The 27,937-nt window shown below is 28.0% G+C and overlaps 3 protein-coding genes across 3 annotated transcripts; 1 reads left to right on the top strand and 2 right to left on the bottom strand.

Annotated features, from left to right (window-relative positions):
* The first annotated feature begins 2,340 nt into the window (after nt 1-2,340).
* Nucleotides 2,341-3,266, top strand: LOC113548965 (mitochondrial pyruvate carrier 1). The gene is made up of 3 exons (XM_026950081.1): nt 2,341-2,590; nt 2,668-2,768; nt 2,834-3,266. The coding sequence occupies exons 1-3, from the start codon at nt 2,523-2,525 to the stop codon at nt 3,007-3,009; spliced, it is 345 nt and encodes a 114-aa protein (XP_026805882.1). The 5' UTR covers nt 2,341-2,522; the 3' UTR covers nt 3,010-3,266.
* Nucleotides 3,267-4,199: 933 nt separating this feature from the next.
* LOC113560758 lies at nt 4,200-8,991 on the bottom strand. Its single transcript, XM_026966813.1, has 14 exons — nt 8,231-8,991; nt 8,016-8,153; nt 7,836-7,954; nt 7,615-7,759; nt 7,416-7,545; nt 7,192-7,360; nt 6,945-7,125; nt 6,772-6,889; nt 6,445-6,685; nt 6,226-6,382; nt 6,031-6,162; nt 5,487-5,604; nt 4,840-4,997; nt 4,200-4,769 (listed from the first exon to the last, which is right to left on the bottom strand). The coding sequence occupies exons 1-14, from the start codon at nt 8,719-8,721 to the stop codon at nt 4,664-4,666; spliced, it is 2,403 nt and encodes an 800-aa protein (XP_026822614.1). The 5' UTR covers nt 8,722-8,991; the 3' UTR covers nt 4,200-4,663.
* A 1,552-nt stretch (nt 8,992-10,543) lies between these two features.
* LOC113553439 (diacylglycerol kinase theta) lies at nt 10,544-27,260 on the bottom strand. Its single transcript, XM_026956773.1, has 17 exons — nt 26,233-27,260; nt 22,346-22,428; nt 22,162-22,270; nt 21,222-21,442; nt 19,865-20,021; nt 19,696-19,800; nt 19,029-19,163; nt 17,280-17,397; nt 17,030-17,220; nt 16,747-16,959; nt 16,358-16,667; nt 14,958-15,283; nt 14,742-14,865; nt 11,984-12,136; nt 11,765-11,924; nt 11,601-11,708; nt 10,544-11,367 (listed from the first exon to the last, which is right to left on the bottom strand). Exons 1-17 carry the CDS (start codon nt 26,345-26,347, stop codon nt 11,248-11,250), a joined length of 2,748 nt encoding a protein of 915 aa, XP_026812574.1. The 5' UTR covers nt 26,348-27,260; the 3' UTR covers nt 10,544-11,247.
* Between the last annotated feature and the right edge of the window lie 677 nt (nt 27,261-27,937).

Below are 27,937 nucleotides of genomic sequence, written 5' to 3' on the forward strand. Positions count from 1 at the left end.
TTGTTGTTTATTATTACAAAAGGCAGAAAAAATAGGCTACTTACTCAGTTACTTTAAATAATTTAAAACCACTTATGACTAAAGTAGATCCATTTAAATGGTAGCTCATAAAATGACGAATTTATGATACAGGTAAATCTTTAATGAATTTAGATCTATTGACTACTTTAATCATGAATCATGATAAAAGACGTTTAAAACTGGCAACTAAATATGCATATCGCATATTACTTTCGAGTGTGCGAATCATGGTTATTCATATTTCATAGTAATTAGTAAATAGTAAAAAATTATTATTTGATCATATAGTGGAATGAGTAAATGTGTTTTTTTTATGAATGTACATAAATATACGATTGATCGTAGAAACATACTTCGAATTTAAATTTAAATATTTTTTCTGGTAAGAAAGTGAATCAAACAAAAAGGACCACCTTTTGAAAGTCAAACTTAAAAAATCACTATAATTTTCAGAGTAATTAGGAAAAACAAGTACACTTTTTTCATTAATTATTTAAAATATTCATTTTTAATAGATAGTAAAATTTTAAAAATACTTTGACTTTTCTTGAGCTATTTATTGGGTTTTGATTTTTGAAGTTAATAATTGTTTTTAGTGTTTTTACCATGTCAAAAAATTTAAGAAATTTAATTTAAGGTTCTTTATTGATTTTATTAGTAGAATTAAAAAAAAAATGATCGTAAATTTAAAAAAACCTTTTTATGAATGTTTGAAGTTAAAATTTCGTCAAATTCGTGGAATCAAACTATTTTATAACTTAAAGCAATAAAACACTATTATATTTCAGAACACTGAATTAGATTTATTTTATGTTATTGCTTATTTTTGTACCACAAACATATACTTATATACCCATTATACCAATTACCATTATACGATTAGCAACATTTATGCTTACAATTTTGTTCTTCGTATGCAATTATTTAATCATTGTATTCGATTTTAACACAGGTAGTGACGTACTTAGATCTGAACTTTTTTTTTTTAGTTGAGAGAGGATTGTGAGGGGGTCTAGTTTTTAAATAGACAATTTGGATGACTAAAAATATACATCTCACAACTCACAAGAAACCAGACGCGGATCTAGAAATTAAATATTATTTCAAGCACATAAAAACATAGACATTAGGTTTAAGTTTTGAAATATTTTAAGTATCTAAGGCACCTAGTAAACCTAAGGTTTAAGGGAGAGAGGCTTCAGCCCGCATATATCTTTCCCCTTGTATCCGCGCCTGCAAGAAGTAATTCTTCCTGAAAATATCGGTTGGGGAGAAGTTATCCCCCCCTCCGTTAGTACACCACTGCACTTAAATACGTTACAGACGCAACAGAGGTTTTAATTAATATATTTTACCCTTTCATTTTACCTTCACCCAAAATCATAAAATATATAATAAAAAGTACTTAAATACAAATTGTATTATACAATATAAAAAAAAAAAAGGTAACAGAAGTATATTTTAAAAATCAAAACTGCAAAGCAATTTAATTGCTTGTAAAATTTTGTTGTAGTAGAAGCTGGGGACTACACACTACCTATTAGTAACCCTATAAATTCTTATTTAAAACGTTTATAAAAACGTTAGTGTGTTTTTTTTTATAATTATAGTAAGCAAGGCCATAACTGGAAATTAATTTCGGGTGGGGGGGGGGGTGAACCCGCAAAACCTTCCGCCAGGTACGGCATTGATGTAAGAAGAATTTATGAGGAAACTTAAATCACATTTTTAAGATTTTAAATAAAACACTCTTTGATCTTTCAAAAATTTCATTAGATCCAATTTTCTATTGGATCTTTACCAAAACCTACTATCATCTTTAAAGTTAAAGATAAAAGCATTTCCGTCTAAACTAATACAAAAAAAAAAAAAAATACAATATTGTAAAATCAATGTAGGTACATACATTAAGTAATGAATCTAAAACAAAAATAAATAATTATTAATTAATAATTGTATACAAATACACAACAACAATTATTTTACTCTGTGACAACAGTACACTATTATTTTAAATGTTGCTCGTGAACATTATAAAAATATGTGCATAATCGCTTTATAGCATAGACAAAATACAATTATTATGACTACTATGTCTATGCTTTATACTATTATTAGTTATATAGTAATTATATTATAGTTCATTCAGTTGATAAGATTTTGGAATTGTGACGTCATTTATCATGCGTATCATGGAGTAAAATTGTGTAATACAATTTTAAATACCTAAAATATTTGTTATCGTCAACCACCAAGTAACAAATCTATCTTATAAGCCTTATCATTCTTTAACAGAAAAAATTGTTTTCAGTTTTTATTCTATAGGTCTTAATTCTGAACCCAGACGTTGACCTCTAGAACTTCCAATAAATTTTTTTTTCAATTGAATATTATTAGTTTCACTAATCACTCATTAGTTTAACCTTCAAAACATAAGACTTTTTCTAGTTATAAAGCATATATTTCTCATATTTTTTTAAAATCATTAAGTACAAAATAATATGGCTTCCATGGGTAAGAAATTGTTTGAACAAATCAAAAGTAAGGAATTCCGTACTTATTTAATGAGGTAAAAATTATTTAATTGTTTTTAATTAGTTATTAGTGCAATTTAAATAATAAGTATGCTTTTTTGTATTATTGTAGTACTCATTTTTGGGGTCCTATAGCAAATTGGGGTATACCAATAGCAGCACTATCGGATGTTAGAAAAGATCCAGAATTAATAAGCGGTAAAATGACTGGAGGTAATAAATTTATTTTTAATTTAATTTTGTATTTTATTTGTAATAATTTATTATGTTTCCAACAGCATTATGCTTATATTCAATGGCATTCATGAGGTTTGCGTGGAAAGTCCAACCGCGTAATATGCTTTTGTTCGCTTGCCATGCAACAAATGAAGTAGCTCAAGTGATTCAACTTTCAAGATTTATTAACTATAATTATTTATCTGATAAAAAAGAAAAAAAAAACGAAATAGCTTAAATATTCCATTTTTTTTTTATTTTGGTATACTATGTAATTTATTTTTTAAATCAAAATTTCATTGTGATAGGTTTCTGTAACATGCATTTATAGAAATGCATATTAACTTTGACATACTGACATCCATTTGTCATTATTGTAAACAAATGTTGACAATAAATTTAGATAATGTATTCATATAATTTGCTCATTTTTGTATGAGATATACTTGGCTGTTTATAACGATTACAATTTGAAACGTGTATACTTTAATTTTATGTTGTTATAAAGTTTTTTTTTTCTTTATAATACCGTTATTTATTTTTAATAAATTATAATTGTAGCCTATAACTGCATTTATAGTTTTGGAATTGTTAATTTGCAGTATTATCTATATTGTATTTGACGATAATCATAATTATTGTTTATATACATCTCAGAGGAAAATAACAAAATTCACAATATAAGTTTAATAAGACTTGTATCTTGAATGGTTTTAAACGATTACTATTTAGTTTAGTGTTTTTTTCACCAACTTTTAAATAGTTTAACATTATTATCTTATGAATATTCTCATAAAGATATCTGTGATGTTATGATCAGTTAATAATGTATAATAATTTACTATCAACATTTCATAGGAGTAAAAATAAAAACAAAACAATATTTATATTGTTTGATCTTGAAAATAAAATAATGGATGTTAATAAATAATTAATAAACAATTATTGTTTGCAAAATATATTTTTATCAATTAATAATATAAATATCAGGGTACAATTATTAATATTTAATAGAATAATTATATTCTATTCATTTGCATCTTTTATCTAAGCAATACTAAATTACTATTTGTAATTTAAGTATCCTGATGAATAAAATAGCATTCACGTAATAAGTAATCTACAGTATACTATGTAACACATTAAATAAATCATTATGGTCAATTAAAAAAAATCAAAAATTAAAATTGTGTTATTTAAAATTTTAAAATTTATTTTACAATATTGTTTTTAATATACTACTATATTTTTTAAACATTTTATTGATTTATTGATAAGAAATTTAACAATGATTTATTTGTATAAAGCTTTATAAAGTTAGTAAAATTGTAAAGTATAATATTATAATACGGTAGATCACATATTGTATAAATACTTACATGATTATGAACAAAATATAAATAATAAAAATAGTAATTATAATATTATCTCACAAAAAATAAAATACTGATGTGTTTCCAACGAAATTAATGAGAATATCATATAAAAATTAAAAACTTAATTATTAACATTTACATAGTTAAAATTACTATTTGATCACATTTAATGGACGGATTTAGTTTGAACATAACATATGCACTGCATCTGTTAGTTATAAAACAGGATAAAAATAACTAAAAATTAAGTATTATTCATTTTAAGAAAGTACAAATAAAAATACATTAAAAATCCTTTAAAAATATCATATATGTGTAAAAACTTAATTCTACTCAGAATATTAATGTCAAATTGATGAGTTTCAAAACAAGAGATTCAGTCAAAATTGATTGAAATTAAAAATAAAATAATTGAAATGTTATAACTTTAAGTAATTTGTAAATATCCATTTAACTTAAAAACATAATTAAATAATATATTTTTGATACAACACATCAGTCTAATTTGCATAATAGTTATTTAGCCCACATTAATAAACTACATAAAACTAATGCCATAACATAAAAAACATTACTAAGAGGAAGTGCAGCTCCAGCTATACGACATTTGAAAGTATCATACCTATAAAAAACCATAAGAAGTTAAGAATACTCATTAAAATCTATTAATTGAGAATAAAAAATATAAATACCTAGTTTTATTGTTATGTAACATATGCATAAATTCATCTTCCATCATTTGGCCATCAAAATAAGTGAAATCTTCTTCCTCAAATGGAAATTCATAACCTTGTATACATTCGCATTTGTAACCACCAGTGTCGTAACCACGCCCTTGTATTGGTACACACTGAAACATGATTTTTGTTACGTTAAATATTACAAAAATGGATATAAATTAAGACATAGAATAAAGTATCCATATTAAAATTTATATTTATATTTTAATTATTTAATTTAAAATGGCCAATTGTTTATTATAAATACTTTAGGAACTGGAATTAAAAATACTTAGGCAACATGTTCAACATGGCAAATACTGTTCAAAAATTAACATTTTAAAACAGATTTATGTTAATTTCAATAATTTAACAATCTGTTTTCAAAATCATAGGTGTTTTAATAACATTTTTGATATTAAAATTTATGTCATAATTAAATTAATAAATGTATAACAATTGGACATCGATCAATAACTCATCATAAATAAAGTTAAGTTATTATTAGCAAGAAATTTAAATTTAAAAATAAAAACTGAAAAAACCTAATTTTATAAGAATACTTTATCCTGTATTTTTTGGAATATTAATAATAGAAAAAAGTTAATATATTTTCATACGTATGAACTGCGTTGATCGCATTTATGTGTTCCTTTAAATGCATTGGGATCATAAAATTTTTGAGGACACTGATTTATGTCCAAATTCAAAAGTGGCATAGTCACTGTAATTGCTCCTCTGAAAATAAAATATAAATTTCATTAAAAATGATCTAAGAATATTAAATTCTAATTAAGTGTGTTATGTGCTATATTAAATAAAAAATATAATAAAATATAACTTTTATAAAAATAAGATTAAGTACAATAAACATAAAACACGTGAAAGACCATTCAGATATTACTTAACAGTACTTAAGAGGGTGATATATTTGCATGTGCTGTCTCCATCGTAACAAATACAGCAACATAGTACTTTACTCTAATATTAAAGCTAACGACACAAAATAGGTTTTACTAAACTCAAATTTGCTTTGTTATATGTTTGTAAGACGGGAACAACACATACAGGTGTAACATCTCTTAAGTATTGAGCAATGGATGCCAATTACTGGAAAGCACTTAACATATTAATACAATAAATGCCAGTGTAGATAGAACTTACTTAAATTCCAATTTAACCTTAAGACTATCCCAGCCAAAGAATGGAACAGCGTAACGAATGAACCAATCTTTTGCAGGACCGTTACAATCATAATAAGGAGCTGACCAATAACCATGATCCAAATTTGCAGCTCTAAAATTTTATTTTAATGTTATAATAATAAAATAGTATTTTTATTTGTTTATAGTTTATTACTTATAAAATGTAGGATAATATTCAAATTTGTTCAAATGTCCTCCTTCTTCAGTATATCGTAATTTTAACTTGACATAAAACTTTTCTAAACTATCAAAATTAGTAGACCATCGTTGTTTTGTAAAAGTAAACCATTCTTTATTTGTATATACTTCATCTAAATATTTGAATAACCATTACATTCTTTAAATTATATATGAAATAATTATATTAACTTACCAGACTTGTTTAATCTGGCTAAATCTTCAACAAAGACCTTACGACCATAATTTACTGTTTTATAAGCATATGGAGCAAATAAAGTACGATTGGGAAATTTATTCGTATCCCAAAATATACCAGCTGACCATATTTTAAAATCTGCCATTACAATAGCCAATGCTTCTCCAATCATTTGATCTTCAGATAAATGCTTGTCAGCCAATCGTGTACCAGAGTAAACTTCTTTTGGATCAGATATCTGAAAAAAATATTTATTGTATGAGTATAATAAAATGAAGTGTAAATATATATAAAAATATGTTTTATAAATACAAAAATAGTTACTTGTAAAAATGCACTAATAAAGTTAGCAAGGCGAACAGCCATTTTAGCTTCATTAGCAAATTGCTGATGTGCTCCAAATCCATAGTCACCTAATAGTTGTAAGTCTTCTTTTCGATAACTAAAAATTTAAAAGTAAAATTTAATCTATTTAGATGTTTTATGAAATGTCTTACTTATGGCAATTATTTGGATTTACTCCTCGTATGGCATTGATAACTTCATGGATATTAATATGTGAATCTTTAACAGATCCTAATCCTGGAGTAAAGTTTTTGTACTCAGAATTTTTTTCTAAATATTGTTCACGAAGATATGGATCCATTTGACTTGGGAAAACAATTTTACTTTGAAGCCCTTAAATGAAAAAAAGATTTATGTAAGCCAATGAACTTGGTTTTACATTTTATTAAAATAACATACATCCAATCCGTTTACAGTCAAATACTCCACTGTAATATTGTTCAAGTGTAGCCCGTTCTATAATTTCTCCAAGGAATGGACGACGAACTGTATTTCCCAATCGATAACCAGGTAAACATCGACATTGATAACCACCTCGCCGAAAACCCCACCCATCCAATGGTTCACACTATAAATATATGTATGTTATTACAGATAACTAACTATGTTTACAAATTACATACTAGTGTAGTTTCTTCTTTACATTTTGCTGTATCTGCAAAACGATTAGGACCAGAATTTCCTGCACTTATAGGACATTGATTAATATCTATTCGCTCAAAATCCATTTCTATTACTGATACCGCTGTATAACTAAATAATTAACATAATATTATCACATATTAATTTAATATTTCATAATAGTTTCAAAAAATAACTTACGTAGGGTATTCAACATGTCGAAATCCAGTATGTCGAGGATATATGTCAGCAATTGGTACAACAGCTGCTACTAACCATTTGTTACTACGTCCACAATCAAAATATGGTCTTGTCCATTTGATTGGACCAGGAATATCATCAGCCCCTAATGCACAAAAATATTATATTAACATTGAAATATTACAATACTGAATAAAATAGTTAAAAATATTAAATATTACCAGGTGGTCCATGGAATGTGTGTGTTTCATTTGTGTTATTGGCATAACGAATTTCTACCTGGTAAGTAGTCTTAGTATCATGGCGCCCAACAACATTATCAGGAAGCCATTTTGAATACCTAAAATATTGTTTTTAATTAATACATAATCATTCAAAGATTAAAACAAATAAGTAATTACCATTCATTAGTTCCATAATGTTTTGATGTATAATCTTTTGTAAGACTTTCATTAGAAAATGCACCCAAATCTCTGACAGTAAACGTATTTAAGGTTGACATTTTTTCCAAATGTATAGGATCATTAAAATCATCAGCTCTAATTATTAATAAATCCAATAATTAAAATGTACTAACCATTATATTATATTAATTTAATATAGATGAATTAATTACCGAAATGTCCTGGGAGCAAAATACGGAAATGTCTTATTGAAAAATCCTCTGTAAGATGGGGAATAAGACATGTTTGGTGCAAAATATATAGCACTGGCGTTAATGTGAGAATTAGCTGACACATCAGCAACTGTCGATAAGAAATAATACATCATACCTGGATCGTATGTATCATTGATTGCTGGTCTTATAAATCTGGCTTGTGATATATAACTAAAGAAAAATCCTCTATTTAATGCCATGTTGCTTAAATGCAGCAAAGCCGTACGATTGGGGAATACAGGATTGATCACGACATCTTTTATATCCGGTATATGCGACACGGTATCTTCGGGTAAATATATCTCACTCAATGGTTGAAAACCGCAGTTTTCAGAATTTATTTTGTCTAACTTAAGCCGAATTTCATCCACAGCATCTTTAGGTTGCCATTCGTACTGGGCGTTCGTCCAACAGACGAACATAAACAACAAATACATCAAGCGAAACATATTTTTTTTTGTTTAAGCACTTTTTCGGACTTTAACACACATTTAAAAAAAAACAATGTTTTAAAGAAAAAAAAAATTAATAGAAAACGAAACGCAATAATTGGACGATTAATTAAACGAAAAAATCATAATGAATAATGATCACGATTGTCGACGATGTTAATTATTTATGTTACTATGTAACATTAAATGTAACTGGAAAATTCGTCGTTTACAGGTGTAGGAATTTTTAAATATAACTGGGTGGAGTATTGTTTTGTCTGAATTGTTTTGTTTACATCGGTCATAGTTCTAGGTTATCAACAATTGATGTGCTCACTAATCTACAACTTGTTGCTGACAGTGTAACCAAACTAAACTGTTTTTATCATCTATGAAACGTACACCGCCGTACTTTAATTTATATTTTATGCTATTCTTCATGAGAAATATAGTAAAACTGTAAAACATGTTGGGTCCGTTGGGATGTCCAATGTCCATTTGAAAACAGAAGTTTTTTAATTACTTATACTCATTAAGCGTGAGTGGTGATATTTAGCAGTTCGGGGTTTTAAGTTTCCTGAGGCCAATCCGATACCTACTCTATGGTAGTATGGTCTATGAATCCCCGAACTAAAGTCCGGTAAAAAAAGTCCGACGGAATAAAAGTCCCAAATTTAATAGTTGCCTAATAATATTTGCTTAGGTCTAAGGACTAACCATATTATATTATGTTATAGATTATCACTTTAATTCAAAAGTCGTAAATTACAAATTTATTACACACATTATCTTTACTTACTACTTAACTTTCTTTAATTTTAAAAGTGAATTTATTTGAATAGTAGTTAGGTTATTTTGCAAAAACTCAGTCTGTGTCATCTGTCATCTGTGTGTGAAAATTTCATTGTAAGTAAACTAAACACAAGTTCCAATTTCACATTTCGTCGGACTTTTAACTTTTAAGTATAATACCATGGTATATATATATCTTAATATCTGTAGTCTGTACTATCTAATACCTACTTAAGTATCAATTTCCACACGTATATTACTGTTTCAAGTTTCAGCACATCCAAATTATTTTTTAACGTGTTCAGTAGGTACATACTTAATGTCTATGAATTATTTTTTTCAAAATGTATACTGTGGTATTTAAATTTAATAGTTATTATTTATTAATTTGTAGTCTGTACGACCGTACAACTGTAGAACTCGATTTTCTCAATAAACATCATATTTTTTTAATTGTCCAATTTTTTATGTTAATATAGTATAAAAAAGTGTAGCCTTGCCGTATTCATACTTCAGAGTTCAGACTATGTTTTGACCTTTTGGGGATTAAAAGTATTCAAAAACATTATATTTCTATTTACTAGTTTAAAAATATCAGTTAGAACCACAAAAAATAAAAATAAAAATTGAATTCACTGTAATAATTAGATAATAATGAAAAAATGTTTTTAAAATGACTATGAAAAACTATTGAGCTCACATTAAAATATTAAATACATAGATAATGCATATATTTACTTATATAGTAGCATATTTATCTAAACTCCATAATTTATTAATACCATAGAATAAATAAATATTTCTGTAAGATATTCTTAAATAACGGATATCTTCTATAATTTTTTGAGTATACAAATTCACAAAATTAAAAAAAATGAATGTATAGGATTTAGGAACACTGAACATTTAATAATAACTTAATACAATACAATTTACAGGGGATTTTTTTATTTTTACATTAATTAAAATATTACAATATAACTCGATGAAAATCGATAAAAATAAAATTACTATAATCCTATAGTTAATTAATTGCGAACAATAGTAGTTTAAAAAAGCAAAAATTGTTTATTATTCTTAATATACAAACTTAAACCAAAAACTTAACCAACGAACGATTTAAATCAATGACGTAATCGTTTGAGATCCATTATGACCACTCGGAAGTCGCCACAACGAATTGAGCCCACAAATGATTATGCCACCAATAATGTTGGTTCTAAATAATTTTATTTTAATCAATTACCTATTTAATAATAATAAAAATAATAAATATTTTAAGCAACAATTAAAATTCTAAAAGAGCATTATTTGCTTTGTGCATATAATTAATTTTATTTCCTCAGATCTATGTAGTTTTTAAATTAAGTTGGTACTTTGATTTAAGTACAGTGTCACTATTTTTGAAAGCATATGCATAACATTCTCGTATACGAACGCCATTTGAATGTGTACAGGATTCGTAAACAAATAATTTTTGTATACTTTCAAAAATAGGATCCTGAGGGAAGTATAATTAATACTAAAATGACAGTCGGTAAGCAATATCCAGGAATCGTCTTAAAATAGAGCACTGGAGCTCCTATGCTATGTTTTGTTTCTATAGTAATTATTTTGTTTTTTTTTTTAATTTTAGTTACCTATAAAAATGATCAAATGCATGAATAACACAGATATAATATTCGATAACCAGTTTGACAATTTTTTGCTGTCGAGGGATAGGTTACTGAAAGGAATTAAGAATTTTTAGATTCATTCGTTCTCACTGCCATTAACAGATGCAACTGCTTGTAGATTAGCCATGTATCTAACAGCTCGAGTCCGAGAGGTTTGTTTCCGTTCTGTACGTTTTACTTTCTTAAGCATGGTCGCCTAAAACAAATTATTTTTATCATTATTTGGTATATATTTTATATATTAGTAGTTTAATTTTAAGTTGTATTTCCGTATTGATTTAACTAAATTAAAATTTTACCAACTTAGCTAAAATTTATCAAAAATGACTTTGAATAAAGATAGTTTATATTATATATTCGTTATACACAAAGTACGAATATAAATAATTATTTATTATTTTAGGTTAAACCTATTATTATATGACATACTTTTAAAGCAGATTTAAGAATTACTAATTCACCAGGTCCTTGGACCCAAGGTTCACCATCAATTTGTACGGGAACTTCATTAGTTAAATGAATTTTAACGTGTCCACCCTGAAAAAAATTATTAAATTTCAGATAAAATAAAATAAAATAATTATAAAACATACCTGGGAAATTCGTTTAGCATATCTAAGCCCTGTTTGGATCTGTCCTAAATGAACTACTCCAGAGACAGCTACAACCTCTAGCATTCCATCCCAGTGATTTGGAGTAGAAAATTGTTCTTCATTGCAATTTCGTCCCCATGGTTTAGCTCCTGACCCCCAACTAAAAACAAATAACAAGTATTATTGTTTGTTTTTAAAGTAATATTAAGAATTAAAAACCTCAAAATATTTAAAATAATAAGTCCTTCGAGTTGAGGAAGCACTACTAATTTTCCATCTACTTCCAGGCGAACTCCGTGTTGAAGATTTTTACAAGGTGGATGAATTATTTTACGTAATCCAACGTTTAAGTATTCAATCTTGTTACCGATTCTATAATAAATAAATGTTAACGTTTAGACTTTAAATATTAGGTAATGGTAAAAAAATATTCTAATGAATTTAAATAAATATAAAAATATAGATAATATGCAGGTGGGCGGCTTTCATTTGGGTGAATAATCCAAAATAACATATCGTTTGGTTGAAATTTACACGGAACCTTAACTTATTTATCTAATACATCGTTTGGGCGAGCCGAGATATTTATGAAATTTCCATAGACTTTATATATACGTTTTCCTTCCCATTTATAGAGACTTAGGAGTTAGGACTCTCAGTTAACTCTAACTGGTAAGAAAACTTTTTGTTGTAAAAATATTTATTTAGCGAAGTTAAATTAGTTTTATAAAATTGTCAATTTAAACAATACATTTTATAAAATATTTACATACACGACGTATTAATTAGAATATACATTTGAATTTTGAATTATTATTTAGTTATTATAATTTTTTACATTTTATTAATATATATAGTATATTGGACTAAATATTTTAAAATATATGCCCGTTTTGTCTCTGTCTTAGTACAATCTAACAAATTATTGTTCACTATCGACACTATCTATATTTGTAAATTGGTTTTGACACTTTAAAATAGTTATCACCGAATAATAATAAATATAAATATAAATATAATAATAATATTGAGTTGAAGACGTTGTAATAGTAAATACAAATATAAAAATTATTATATAGATAAATATGTTACTTCCCTATTATTTAATAATTTATAAATTAGCATAAAGCTTAGGCCCTAAACGATCGGTTAATTTCTCGCCCAAATTATACATGCTCTACTCAGGTAAATTTTGGATTATTCGCCCAAATGAATGATGCCCATGCTAGTTGTTACAAAATTATATTAAAAATAATTATACAATAAGTTAAATTATTATTTAAACATAAAAAACTTTAAGATACTTGAATATTTTTAAAATAATTTATATGGCACATATAGCATTTATATTAAAATTATTAACATTTAGGTAAGTCAAAAATAAAATAGTAAAATTTGAATACAAATAATACTAATAGCATGAATAGAACTAAATATGGTTAACTTTTTATTTGTATTGAATTAAAAGTATGGAATTCTGGTTTAAAATGTTATTACTGGTAAGTGATCACATATTTTGAATGTACTGATGATGTCATAACTACTATACGACTTGAATTGCAATGTATAGTATGTGATCGATTTCTGGTAAAATATTATTGGATCTAGCTTGAACTTTGATGAGTCAAAAGTAGAAATCTCACAGTACTTTTTAAAATAATCAGAAAAAACAAAAAAAAAACATTAAATAGGAAACCTTTCTGTTGTAGTATTGTACAGCAGGTGTCGAGTGCATCTTTTCATTAATTAGGTCATTGTAATGGATATGTTAAATTTAAATTCAATAATCATTCATTGTAAACGATGAAAAACGATTCTGAGCGAAGACAGTAACTTTTTGGTAACCAATATTACCAAACAATTATTTTTAAAACAATATTACGATTTTAACAAATATTAGTAATTTATTTTCCTGATGATTTAATAAAATATTGACAATTTTCAATTTTTAGCTCTTAAAGAATCCACTGAGCGGTCTAAATTATACCTAATTTGTTACTATAGAAATCTCACACAAAAATTGGAGAATTTTTTCTATATGATAAAGTGTCTTCAGAGAGAAAACAAAATAAAACAACATACATCATAAAATCAATACAAACATACGAATAGTTGTTAAAATTGGTAACCTTAGTTACCAAAAAATTTAAACCACCTCCGCTTAGAATCGTTATTTATTGTATAGGTACACTGGTTTATTATTCCGGTGTCAAAGTTGAAAGTACAATATGTTATCGAATTGTATATTATTAATCTGATAAAGTTTGAATAGTGAACAGATGATAATTTTGCATAAGTATATGAATTAATACAAAAAAAAAAAAACATTAACTTAATTGTGATGAATATAGCGAGTATCTAAATCAAAATATGTTTGAAAAAAAAATCCGGTAAAATTTGAGATTTTTTTTAAATATATCATTAACTTTTCAAGTAACTTATAGATACACACTATAAAGATTATTATTTAATATATATGTATATTATTGCATAGTATATAAGTTATATAAAGTTTATTGTAAATAACTAATTTGGTCAAAAACAAGTGGTGATCGTGTAAAAAATATATTTTTTAAAAGACTAAGAAGTTCATCGGCCACCAAAAATTAGGTATTGATTTGATGCATTTAAATAATAAATTTTTGTTATTTAGTTAAGTGCAGGGAGATTATAAAAAATCATATTAAAATAGATATAATATGTTATGTGAGTATGTGACTTAAGGGAAATATTAAGTATAAACTACACTAGAAGACTGTTTTCACTCTGAAATATAATTGTAAATTGTACTAAAGGAGTATAGTATATTAATAAATGCCAAATTGTTTTAAGTATTAAATACCATAATAGTTAATTTAGCTTATACGTAAAGTAAACCATTTTGATTTTTAAGTCATATTAATTATAAGAATTTAAAATAGTTTTAAACTATATTTCATGTCAGTATACGTAGTTGATCGTGTAGAAAAATGCTTACCGGCTATTAAATCTTTCTGGATTTTTTTCTCGAGCTTTATGAAAGGCAAGGCATAAATCAGCATCAATGCCAATGCCAAAATAATTATTCATAACAAAAATTTGAGTGTTATCTTCACTCATTCCTATAATACAATTAATAACAAATATATTAATATAATACATATTATATATACGTCATACATATTATACACCTATAATATACGTATAAACTTACCAACTGAATTAGGCACATGAATTGGTCGACCATCCGCTCTATCTTCATGGTGAATAACCACTGTCCATCTATCTAATCTAATTTTTTCTGCTTCAATGACATCCTCTAATAAATGTATAGGTTCGTCCGAACCATTGTACCCGGCTCCCCATTTAAGTACACGAGCTAAATCATTGCCAGTTCCTAATGGAACAATAGCACATGGCGGTGATGAACATTCACTGTCTTGGCCTACGTTATCCAAACACTGAAGCACCCAGCCAATCGTACCATCGCCACCACAAACTAAGATTTTGTAATCTCTAATATGTCTGAACACATACAACCTAAAAATAAAATTTTTATGACTAGGATACAAAATATATTATTTAATCTATTATTATTTAGTCAAATCCTAATTTTTTAATTTATTAGTCTTATAAATTATTTATGAACCAACACATAATCAAATTGAATAATGTGCATTAGCTTTATATGGTGATAAAATAATTTTGTTATATAATTAGTAATATTTTATTACCGTGAACAATATATTATCGACACAGTTTATTTATGTTTATTTTATAATGATGAATACAAACTACAGAGGATTCAGCTATGTATTATAACAAATTACAATATTAGGTCATATAATAAATAAATATTTAAAAAGGTTGGTGAACCACCAGCAATAAATAATGGATATTCTGTTGAATTTGAATTCAATGGTGTATACGAAAAACGATTCTGAGCGGAGATGAGTTTTCAGTCTAATATGTCACTAAGAATATTTCACATTTTTTTTATATTACTATTGGTAATTTATTTTATCAGTAGTATTAGAGTAAGTTGATCAAATTTTTTCTGAAAACATTGCATTGATTAGATTATTAGTACTTAGTAGGTAGTTAAAAGGAGTCTACATTTTTTGAAAGTTATACACTGTATGGAAAATAATAATATAAGCACTTGGTGAAAATGTAGTTTTCATAGTTATCCATTTCAGAATTATAACAAAATAAAGAAATTCATTTTATCAAAAACTAATTTTACTCCTAGGTTTTTCTTAATTTTTTTTGGGTTTATCCTCGTTTTATTTTTTAAAGTACTGGAATTTTTAAGTATCAACTAAATCCAATTTTATACCAGAAATTTCCTCTTTACCCCAGATGAAAAATTGAAGATTTTTTACTGTCTTAAAGAGGATGACAGACACACAAAAAACATACATTATTGTAAAATCAATACATTCTATCGTTCCGCTCAGAATCTAAAATAAAGTATGCAAATAATTGTAAAAATATATTCATGAAAATATTATAACCCAAAATAACCTAAAATAAATAATTTAATTTCAAATTAATCATGCTATAATTTTAAATTACACTTAATTGTTATTAATAAATAAATATTTGTAATACCCAGGAAGTGGTCCGCCGTTTCCCAAATCGAAAACTTGATAAGGATTAAGCAGCTTTCGGAAACTAGATATCAAGCTCAAACCTTGGCAACCCCCTGATTTGACATTTACAAATACTAATAATGGTTGTGTTTCTGCTGGTACCATTACTGGGTCAATGTTCGGCAATAGCATAACTAACAGATGTTTGTGTTCATATTCTGCGCCTCTAAGAAGATACATTGCGTTTACAGCAATTTTAGTGTCATTGTACATAATTACCAACGAACCATATTCGTAATAAATTGGTCCAATAGTTTCAAATCTACAATCTATAAAAAAATAAAACATAATTTGAAAATATATTTTTTCCCCATCCCCTATTAGGTTATAAGAATTAACATTAATTACCTCCTCCTAAAAATGTCATCAAAATATTTTCGTATGTTCGCTGAGATAAATTTGTCGGTAAATTTCCAACAAATAAAGCAATATTAGGTCCATGAGGGTCTTGCTTTAGTTGCAAATAGAACCGCATTAATTCCATTTGTCGAAGAGATTCTTGCCCAATATTTTTTATTATATCTAATGGTTTTTCATCAAAATCTAGTACTCGTTCCGTCACTTTAAAATAGTAAATAAATTATAAAATAGTGAAATAATAATTGCGTTTTGCTGAAGCTTGGAAATATACCTCCATGTTCCAATAAAAGCTGACTGAGTCTATAGTCTGTTGAATTGTGTGAAGTAAAGCCGAAACGAGCCAAAGATTCAACGATCAGATCTTTAGCCGTAGTTTGTCGATCGACAGAAACTACGCAAAATGGTATATCAGTCTGTAGGCGCCCAGGATAAACTCTTACCAAACCACCGTGACTGTCTTGTCTAAAATAATATTTTAATAAATAGTAAATAAATTAAATTCTAGTATCAAATTAACTAACTTTAGACGAAGAAAAACAGCTGGCTTCTTGCCTCCTAATCTAGTAACGTTATTTATTGGATTAGGGTCCTCCAGTATTGGTTCGTTTAAGCCATACGCGTCAGTCAAATAAAAGTTTTCTAAAATTATAAAACAAATAATTTATTAAAATAACTAACAAAACCAAAAAATTATAGTGCAGTATTATAGGATATGTATAAACATCGTATATTACGTATGTTTTTGTCAAAAGCACAGTTACAAATGTCTAAGGATTTTTGAAAGAAAAATGGTATTAAGAACGATTAAAAATGGTAAGGAAATCGATAAAAGTATAATTTATCGATGCAAGAAATAAGCGGAGTACAATAAGGAGCGTATAACTCTTGAGTGGTTTGAGCCTGTTTGACAAACGGATGGAAACTCGTTGATAATAATAACTATAACTATATATATGGAAAAATTTTAGGAAGAAGATCCGGACGTACTGCCCTTACTGGGAAAAGCAGTAACTACAAAAATCAAATTTTTGGGAAATTGAACTTTTTTTAATTAATTGAAAACTTTAAGTACACCTTTTAACTGAAATAGATGAAAATTTATGCTAGAAATTCAAAAATGCTATTAGTTTTGTGATAAATAAATTATTTTTAACAATTTTCACATAATATTACAGTTACTTCTTTTCTCTTTAGCATTACTCACATTATATCATATAGTGGTGCAATGTATAAAACGCAATATATCAATATCATATTATTTATCCTTTTTTCTACCATTTGACTTTTATGACTCTTTATTCGTTTGCATTGTTATATTGGCATTACATTTGATTGTTTTATTTTTAACTGTCTCTTTAATAATTATACTAGATTTAGCAAGGTTTAATAACTTTTTGGCTCAGTTTGATGGGGCCGACATAATAATTATAATTTATTTATAAATGTAATTATTTAGAATAATAATAATTCAAATAAATATATTAAAAAATAATAATTAAACATACATTTTACTTCCGTAATATTATGCCAAGTTATCATTAGATACTTAGATAGACAAAAACAAGTTACGACAGTTGCGCGGCAAATGATAATAATAAAGTTAGTATATTACTAGAAAAAAATAAAAACATTTAATATTTTGATCCTAACGGTAAACGCAGTAATTTCAATGCGCATACTGCTTTTAATTGTAGGAATTGTTAATTACTGCGTTTTTCTCTATGAAAAGTACGATTTTTGTAGATGTATTGTAGTTACGACTTTTTTTAGTTGCATTTAAAGCCACTAGACGTCAATTTTTGCGTATTTAACCTTTATAAAATTATACTCAGAATAATCTCATTAACAATATGACATCAAAACATCATTTTTGATATTTTTGTAGTTACTGCAGTAACAGGGCAGCGTAGATGGCTATTACAGTATAGGGGGGACATAATATGGAAGGAAATATACACGACACAAGTGATAGACTGATAGTAGAGTAATAACTGGTTTTAAAGAGGCAAACATTTTATGAAGTGAAAAAAATAATTTATGAAATATTTTTTCATACAAGATACTTCTGAAAATTAAAATAATTATTTCACTCATATTAAAAAAAAATATTTTTTTTTACATCTACTATAGGTATTTATAAAATGTTTAGTTATTTCATTATTTATACAAATACCTATGTAATTATATTTACACACTAAAACAATTTTATCTTGTAGCTGGTTGCAGATTATTTTACAAATAATAATGTTACTCGTATTCATAATGATTACCTGCAGATTGAGAGATGTTTAATGATTGAAGTATTGTAGAAATGAGCGTCTCGGTTTTTACTGCTTTTGGAACTTTCACCGTAAAACTTCTATGTTTAAGATATGACGCGTCACCGTCATATACTTTAACAAATTCTACATAAAAAATCGTGTGTAACATTAAATATAAAATATATCTAGACTACTTAGTAGTTAGTATAATTAATAATGTATGTGTACCCCAAGTTTCCTACAAGAGGGACAGAAGAGGGATGAACTTGGAATAGGGCCCGAATATTTTAGGAGTCCGTTGAAATTTGTCATTTTTAAAATTTTGATATGTGAATTAACCTAAAAATTATCGTATATGGGACATCTACATTGCTTGTAATGAATTATAACTATTTTTGATTAAAATTATTAGATTTATATATCTACTACTTAACTCCTATAGGCTAGAATTGATCAGTATATTGCACTGTACTGCTTTTTTTTGACTGAATCATTCGAATCTGAATTATTTAAATAATATTGTAACTTGTAATAAAAAATACATTATTATTCTCAAAATTCTCGATGAATTAATAATTTATGGAACATTTTATTATTGGAAGATTTGTATAGGGCCCGCAAAAATATTTAGTATAGGTTACAACCTAGAAATGAAGAGGGGCCTGTAATATTATACCTTCATTTTTATCTTCTTTAGATTTTTCAAGTTCATACATTTCCTCCTCTTCAATGTCTTTAGTTTTACTTTCACCACTATTAAATTCAATTGAAATACTTCGAGCTAATAAACATAATAACTATCAGTTAATTTATTATCATTATTATTATTTTCGAATCCATCTTACGAGTAGCTTTTTCTTTTCTTCGCACTTGTACACCAATAATTGACTCCATTGGCACTTCAGTCCGTGGAATGCTAACTGCGTGTGGTGGTAAATATATTGGACCCAGTATACCGAAATCACATTCGTAAGGTATTTGACTACGACATGTTGCATGAGCCTGTACATTTAGAAAGAAAACGTATGGCATATTATGTACATTAATACAATTTAAGTCTAAATAGATTTTTTGATAATAATAAGTAAATTGTGTAATTAAAATATTTTTATATAATAAATTAATTTATGTAATCAAGTAGTATCTAAGTATATAATATACTGTACACTAAAGTGATTAGTATTTATTAAATGAATAAGTTACTTTTATTTTTGAACATGTACCACCTATATTACCTATACTAACAATCGACCTAGTACCTTATATTCTTGTTGATCCAAGATATTATCTGGTTTACTAAAACCCCAAAAATATAAATAAAAATATATTTTTTTTTATTATTTTAAAACTATAATAGACATGTTTGAAATTAGTAATTATGATTTCTCATCGTTGCTTTCTGAATTTAAATTTACTTATTTACTCAATGCTTAAAATGTACTTATTAATAATTGTTATAAAATAAATTAAGGAAAAATCTTTAAGATCATATATTATATTATATATATATAAATAAAAAATATGTACTTACTACGTATATTATATAATATGTGAAGAAAGAAAATAATTTAAAATGTATAAAATAAGAAATAAAACTTAAACTAATATAAAAAATAAAATATTTTTTGTAGATATTCGTTAAGTTTAATGTTAAACTAAATTTTAATTGCCAAAAAGTGTCAAATTACAAATTTGGAAAACATTATTTTTTAAGTATTAATCTATGATAATATATATATTTTTACTAAAAAATAATTTTAATTAATTTATATTTAAATTTTAAAACGTATATTGTATTTACATGTATTATTTTTTAGCACTAATTTTGTATTATTGTTAATTTGTTTGCTATTTAAAGTTCTAGAACTTTTTATATGATTCTTATGTTGTTAAATTTTAAATATGATAAACTATATCTTTTGGGTTTAATTAATTAATTAACACAACAAATATCAAATATAATATATAATAATCTGTAATATAACTCATGTCATCACGTCAAACATGATAATATTCATTATTCATATCTTGTAAAGATATATTATTAATATAATAATATTATCGTATAATTAAAATTATCTTTTTTATAAAATAGCTGCCCTATACATTGAAACAAATGTATCTAGAATTTCAATTATTATTATACTTATGCACTTGTGCACATATAGATTAATAAATTAATTTCTGCTACAATTCACTTACCGTTATACCACACCATTCACATCGGAATCCTGCCAGACAATCGGTAGTCCAGCACGGTTTGGCACAAGCGTAGCACACTGCACCAGGTCTAAGATTTCCTTCTCTCCAATGGTGTTCATGATGCACGGAATCCAACAACTTCCCGGGATGATAAGTAGCTGTTTCTTTGCAATCGGCCACTGCCGATGGTATACAATCGACATGGGTATAGTAATGACAAACTGTAACAGTGTTATATATTTTTAAACTTTATAATAATATAATATAATGGATGTAAATCTTCAGAACTTTTATAACTATTAAGTAAGAGGCGGTATTTATAAATTTAAAAAAGTATTATAATGATATAAATTTACATTTTTGTTTAGAAAATATGATATGAAATAATTTTTGAATTTCTTTTTACAGCACATTTTTCTATAGACATTTTATTTATTCTATGATATATTTTGTATGTTTTTCTATTCGGTATTAATATAATATATTATAAGGTAGTTTTATGTTTTAAAAGGTCACTGCCTTCTTTTAAATTCCTAAGTTTATTCAGTTGTTTTATCAATTAAAATAAAAAGATTACATATTATATTATAAATTTTTTTCTTATCATAGAAATCACAAAATGGAAAAATATGTATATGAGGTACAATTTGTTTATATTATTCAGAATAAATTATAGCAAAGCAAAAAATATTGTTTCTTTAAAATAAATAAATAACAAGAACATTTTTGATTTTTAAGTAAAACTTAGATTAATTAATTCATAACTAAAATAAAATATACATTCTAAACTATTATTCATCTATAAAAATTAATTGATAAACGTATCAAAAAAAATTTGAGGTATTTTTAGAGGAGTTAATTTTAATACGCAAATATTATTCTAGTATTTTTGATTTAATCATCTTATAATATGATATAAGGATAATCTAGGCATACTTACTTTCACATGTAACGCTAAATGTACGACCATCGATTCTTTTTCGACAAACGTTACAACATCTTTGGTTTCTAATTCTTACTGGTTCGGACCAACAATGTGATACTGGATTCTAATGATAAAATAAAAAATATAGATACCAAACTAAAATTTAACTATTTTATGAGGTATATATAGTGTTACCTACCTTAATTAAACTAGCTGCTAGACTATGGCAAGGTGAAATGCCGGGTTTTTTTAGGCAACTTTCGTGAGCTATATAATTACATACTGAAACATTAAAAAGCAAAAAAATCAAAGGCTGTAAGCAATCTACAGTTTACACAATAATATCAACAGGATTAAAACCAACACGTTTGTAGGTTTTTTAAATATCTACGTTTTTAATTAATTCAATTATAAATTATACATAAATTTGACATTTTTTTTTCACATAAATTTCTCAAAGCCGCAAATTAAAGAAAATAAGTTAACCAATACATAAAAATCATTATTTTTAAATAGTAAATCAAATAAATATATATTTTTTTAATATTCACTTAAAATTGTACAGAATTTTGTTTCCTTAGTTTCTGAGTGCTATTGGCAGTTATAAGATGTCACTCTACCTACTAACTTTTTTATTCAATGCTCACGAGTTAAAATCAACAAAATAACATTAACGAAAGTTAATTTCTTCATACCAATTTAAATATAATATATTAAATTGAAAAATATTCATTGTAAACATTTAATACATTGTACAATTTTGTACCTAATTAAGTAAATAAGAAATAATTTAAAAAAAACAATTACGTCAAGTAATACGCTAAAAGTATAAATTATATATGTAATTTATTATCCATCTGCATAAAAATATTTGTAAAATAATCTGACTCATAAAATGTGTTTAATTTATATACAAGTTTTGAGTATTAAAAAGTTAAAAAATTACTATTTATCAATGAAAATGGCTCTGAAAGAGGTAATGAATGATACTACCTACTTAATGTCATTTAATGTACACTTCGCTAGCTAATTATTTGTATAAAATCTATAACATACAATAATATATTTTTAATTTGTTAATTTTTTTTTTATTATATTTTATATTTTGTTCTACAACTTGTGTAAACATTAACTAAATTGTGTTGGGCTTTGTTTATTTTTTTCTTTTATAAGATTTTTTGATACATTTTGACCAATATACATTGTGCTATTGTAACTGCCAATTATATTTTGTATTATCTATCGATTTATTTAAAACTAACATTAACTACGGAATTCTTATAGAAAGTTTAGTAGTCGTATATGTCAATTTATGTTTATTAAAATATTCACATGTATTACGTTGCAATAAATATCAAAGCCTTACTTTCGTTTTTCATTAAGGTACTTACACATTTAAATGTCTGTACATAATTGTATTATTAATCTTATAATATTTATTTTACATTTTATCTTAGTTATAGACTATAGTCATACTACAAACATTTAAATGTTTACTGCTGCTCATAAAAGTTTTTATTGTTTATTATAATAAAATAAATAAGTATAGAAAAGATATTTTTCAAATATTTTAAATAATAAAACAATCACAGTTGGATATTACATTAAAATTCACATTATTTTAAACTTTAATCATAATCATTAATATTATTAATGTTTCAATTTACTTGGAATCCTTTGGGATTGTACTATGTATATTAAAAAAAATACATCTATAAATAAATTTTAATCATAATACTAGATTCCATATAATTTTAAATTAGATTTCAATTACTTTCGGAAGTTCGTGTCCTGTCATGTACAGGTTGTTTGTACTCTTGGGTAAAATTATTTTTTTAACTCCAATTTATTAAATACATCTATCCATAGTTATAATATTACATATACATTTTTATAGAAGGGGAATTATAATAATAGTTATGGGCGTTTTGTAAGAGAGTAAAATTGTTCGGGGGGCAAGTCCCATAGGGATTATAGTGCACCGGGAATACGGATTGAGCAAGTTTTTGCTTTTGACGTCACGAAGATATTTGCTAACAGTGTTGGAAACACAACACGTTTACGGTGAAAAAATGTATTTAAGTAGAAAAATAAACTTACGTTCATAAGCACATTTTAACAATAAGGATTTCGAAATGAAATACAATCGAAAAAAAGTCACCGGGAACAAGCACTATAATTAATATGTACTTTTATTGCATACACAGAACGCCGTTTAATAATAATTCCTTATATGTAGGAAATTATAAAAGGTACCTAGTACAAATTATATTCGTTAAAGGTAAATTGTTTCAAGTTGAGGTTATGGTTGTTGCTGTGATATATCATAATATTTATAAATAAATATTTTTTTTTATTAGTTTTTATTATACCCTGCGCGTATAAGTACAAATTATTTATGTATTTTATTTTATAAAATGTGTTCATATCGTTATTATATAATAAAATGTTTTAATACATATTTATTGACTAAATTTATTTATATAATATGTTACACTGGATATTAGTTTGTTGATACCATTTCATCGTTTTCCAATTGATACAATGTGAAAACTTTTAGAATTTATTTTTATATTTTTAAATTTAAAAAAATATATTTTTGATCATAGAAACCAACTGGTATTTATTCTAATTATATTCTATTTATTTAGCATAATTGAATTAATTTTTTTTATACACTAGTTTAATTTTAATTTATTTATTTCTAAATTTATTTTTTTCAGTTTAATCTAAACACTTTTAGACATTAAACACTGGTTGTAAAGATCGGTAGAAAAATAAATTTTTCAAATAAAGCGTGTTGAGTATATTATATCGTTATATTTTGTTTGTCTTTCTCTCATCGTTCTATCGGCCACTCAACCGCAGATCAATGTTAAAACTTTTCAGTGACGTCGACAAGACCAAATAGGTCATAGCTACTACAATAATTACCGTGCATTAAACAACATTTTATATAGGTACCTACATGTGTATTTATATGATTAATAACAAAATATACAAAAGAAAAAAGCCGATTGACTGTGGTGTTTATCTTTTACAATATACATTACATTGTATTTAATTTGTTTGGTTTAACATACACCACATAAGTATGATTAACTTGTTATCATTTTAATTCAACAATTCTAATTTTTTGAAAGTATAGAATTCGTGTATTAAACTCAACACTCACATATATTTGATTGCAAGGGGACCGAAATAGTAATCGAAACATTAAGCTATAAGATTAATATACTTGGACTTACAAAAATCTATCAGTATTAAAGCAAAAGAGTATTGGCCGAAATATTGGACATTACTATAGAATTTGAAGTGAAACCTCTCATTAAATAAATAATGATGAGTATAACATTTCGGTCGATGTCAATTTATAACGGACTGAACAGGATGCAATTCATTCAAGGCCAAATACTGTTTCTAACAAATAATTTTTCTACAACCTGAGGAATACACAATTACAACAAAAGAGTTTATTTTATCATTTTGAATCATAAGCACCGGTTGATATAGGGGTCAACGAAATCGACAAAGTACACCTGTGGTATAATCGGCGTATGCGCTATATAGTATATATATAGAGAACAAACAATATGTAATGTAAAAATGTTTAGTAAATAAACACAGGTAAACATATTTTATGTATAAGCAAACTATTAAATTTCAGAGAAATGGCCATAAGGTGCTTAAAGGCCCACAAACGTGTTAATTGTACAAACCCTTCTCGACTCTCCTGTTAAAATGAAACAAAATATCTCATCCCTGAGGTAGAAATACGCACCGCCACCACCACCACCACCACCACTATCACTACCACAGCTACTACCACCACCGCCATCAACACTGACACTCGTGTAATACTCATAAGTCGTAAAAGTAATAATGATAAATATGTGTAATATGTATATAGATATATATATATATATGTTTGGAAACTCGCCGCAAAGTGGATGGTGTCTCAAGGAAATTTATATCAGGAGGGGAAATTTAGTGGGGTAGGTTTGAGGTGGGGGTGGTTCGCACGCGCGTGGGGAAGAGAGAGAGAGAGCGAGTGGGCGAGAGAGCGACAAACACGGGGGGACAAACCTGTGCAGAAATTGCCCTGCGTCACGACGCCCCACAATAAATTGGTGCAATTGTGACAGTAGGCCGGTAGGTGGAAGGTTTTCTTGGTGAATACGTGCCCTCGGCAGTCCGCCATTGCGCGAACAGCACTGCCGCCGCCGCCGCCTTCCCCACCGCCACCCGCACCGGCACCCGGCCGCTTCCGTCCCAGCCAGATTTCCTATATGTGCCGAAACCCGGTCGGCAAACACGTCACTACGACCGCACCGCGCACGCACACACACCCACACGTCCCGACACACGGGACGACGAAGACGAAGACGACGACGACGACGACGATACCGCAATCAAACGGCGCCGGTTGTCGGAGGTTAGCGTGTTCGAAGTGATTGATGCGTTACTACATTGTTCGGCGGCGCGGTACGTACGACGAGCGAGCGGACGAGGCGCGAAAAAAAATGTCGCCGCCGCCACCACCACCACGGCCACCTGCACTGGGCGGCGCGATGTACGCGATGCTGCGCGTTATATTATATTACGTGAATTATTATGCCACGCGATGATATTATTATGACGATATAATAATAATACGATCAGCTGCGAGCGCGATACAACGCCACGACCACCGCCGCCGCGTGCGATCGGCACAGCGGCCGACGCTCGTGCAGATTAACACTACGGCGACGCGTGTCGCGCGGTGCCGCAGCCGATGGTCTCTGGTGCGCGGCGGTGTAGCGATCCGCCGCCGACAACGACGAGGACGAGGAGGCCGTGGAAAATACGGCGCGCACACACGCGGGGGGGCGCTATTGCAGCGGGAGTGCCGGCAGACTTATTGTAACGAAACGAAAATAATACAACGCGGAAAATAATAAATGATAAATAATGTATAACGGTATAAAACGCGACTGCGATCGCCCACGGGGCCGCGCGGATAATCACGTTATTTCTGGCCCGTATTCCATCGTCGCGGCACGACTAACACAGGACGAGAGCACCGTCGTGGTATCCGTCGTTGGATTATCGCGCGCGTCACACTCTCGCACACTCCCGCACGCGCCAGCGCAAGCACACGCACACGGACACACGGGACCGCACGCGCGCACACGCAAAAGCGTACACACACTCCAACACGAGCGGGCGCACGCTCACGGGCACACGCACACGGGCGCAGCGTACAAACCGTCTATAAGGAGAGCGCCGCGCGCGCGCGCGCGCGTGATGTCTGCGGGCCGGCAGGCGGGCGGCGGCGACGACGACTTCAGCGACTATATCGTCGGCGGACGTCACGGGCTGTACGCGGGCGCCGCGCACACGCACAACTCACCGCCACGGCGTGTACGTACGTATATGCATGTATGTACGTATGTATATGCGGTGCTATATAGCGGTGGTGGCGGTGGTGCCGCTGGGCAGCCGACGACGACGCCCCCGCGCCAGTCGGCCAGGCCCATCCGTCGACTCGTCGGCGTCGATAAAGTGTCACACGGGGGGCGCCATCTGACGACCAACGCCGAGAGTGTTACGCCGCCAGCTTTTACCGTGTGTGTATGTGTGTGTGCAATGGCCGCCCGCGTCCGTATAATAAAATAATAGCCCGGTGCCGGCCGCGAACGGCGGGTGGCGTTATAAAAAATATGTAATTGTAGTGAAAAAAATTCAAAAATCGCCGTATTGTCATATATCGTAAATGATATATCTATATTATACACCTATATATATATAT

Source organism: Rhopalosiphum maidis, chromosome 1 (assembly GCF_003676215.2).
Source record: "Rhopalosiphum maidis isolate BTI-1 chromosome 1, ASM367621v3, whole genome shotgun sequence".
NCBI classification, from domain to species: Eukaryota; Metazoa; Arthropoda; class Insecta; order Hemiptera; family Aphididae; genus Rhopalosiphum; species Rhopalosiphum maidis.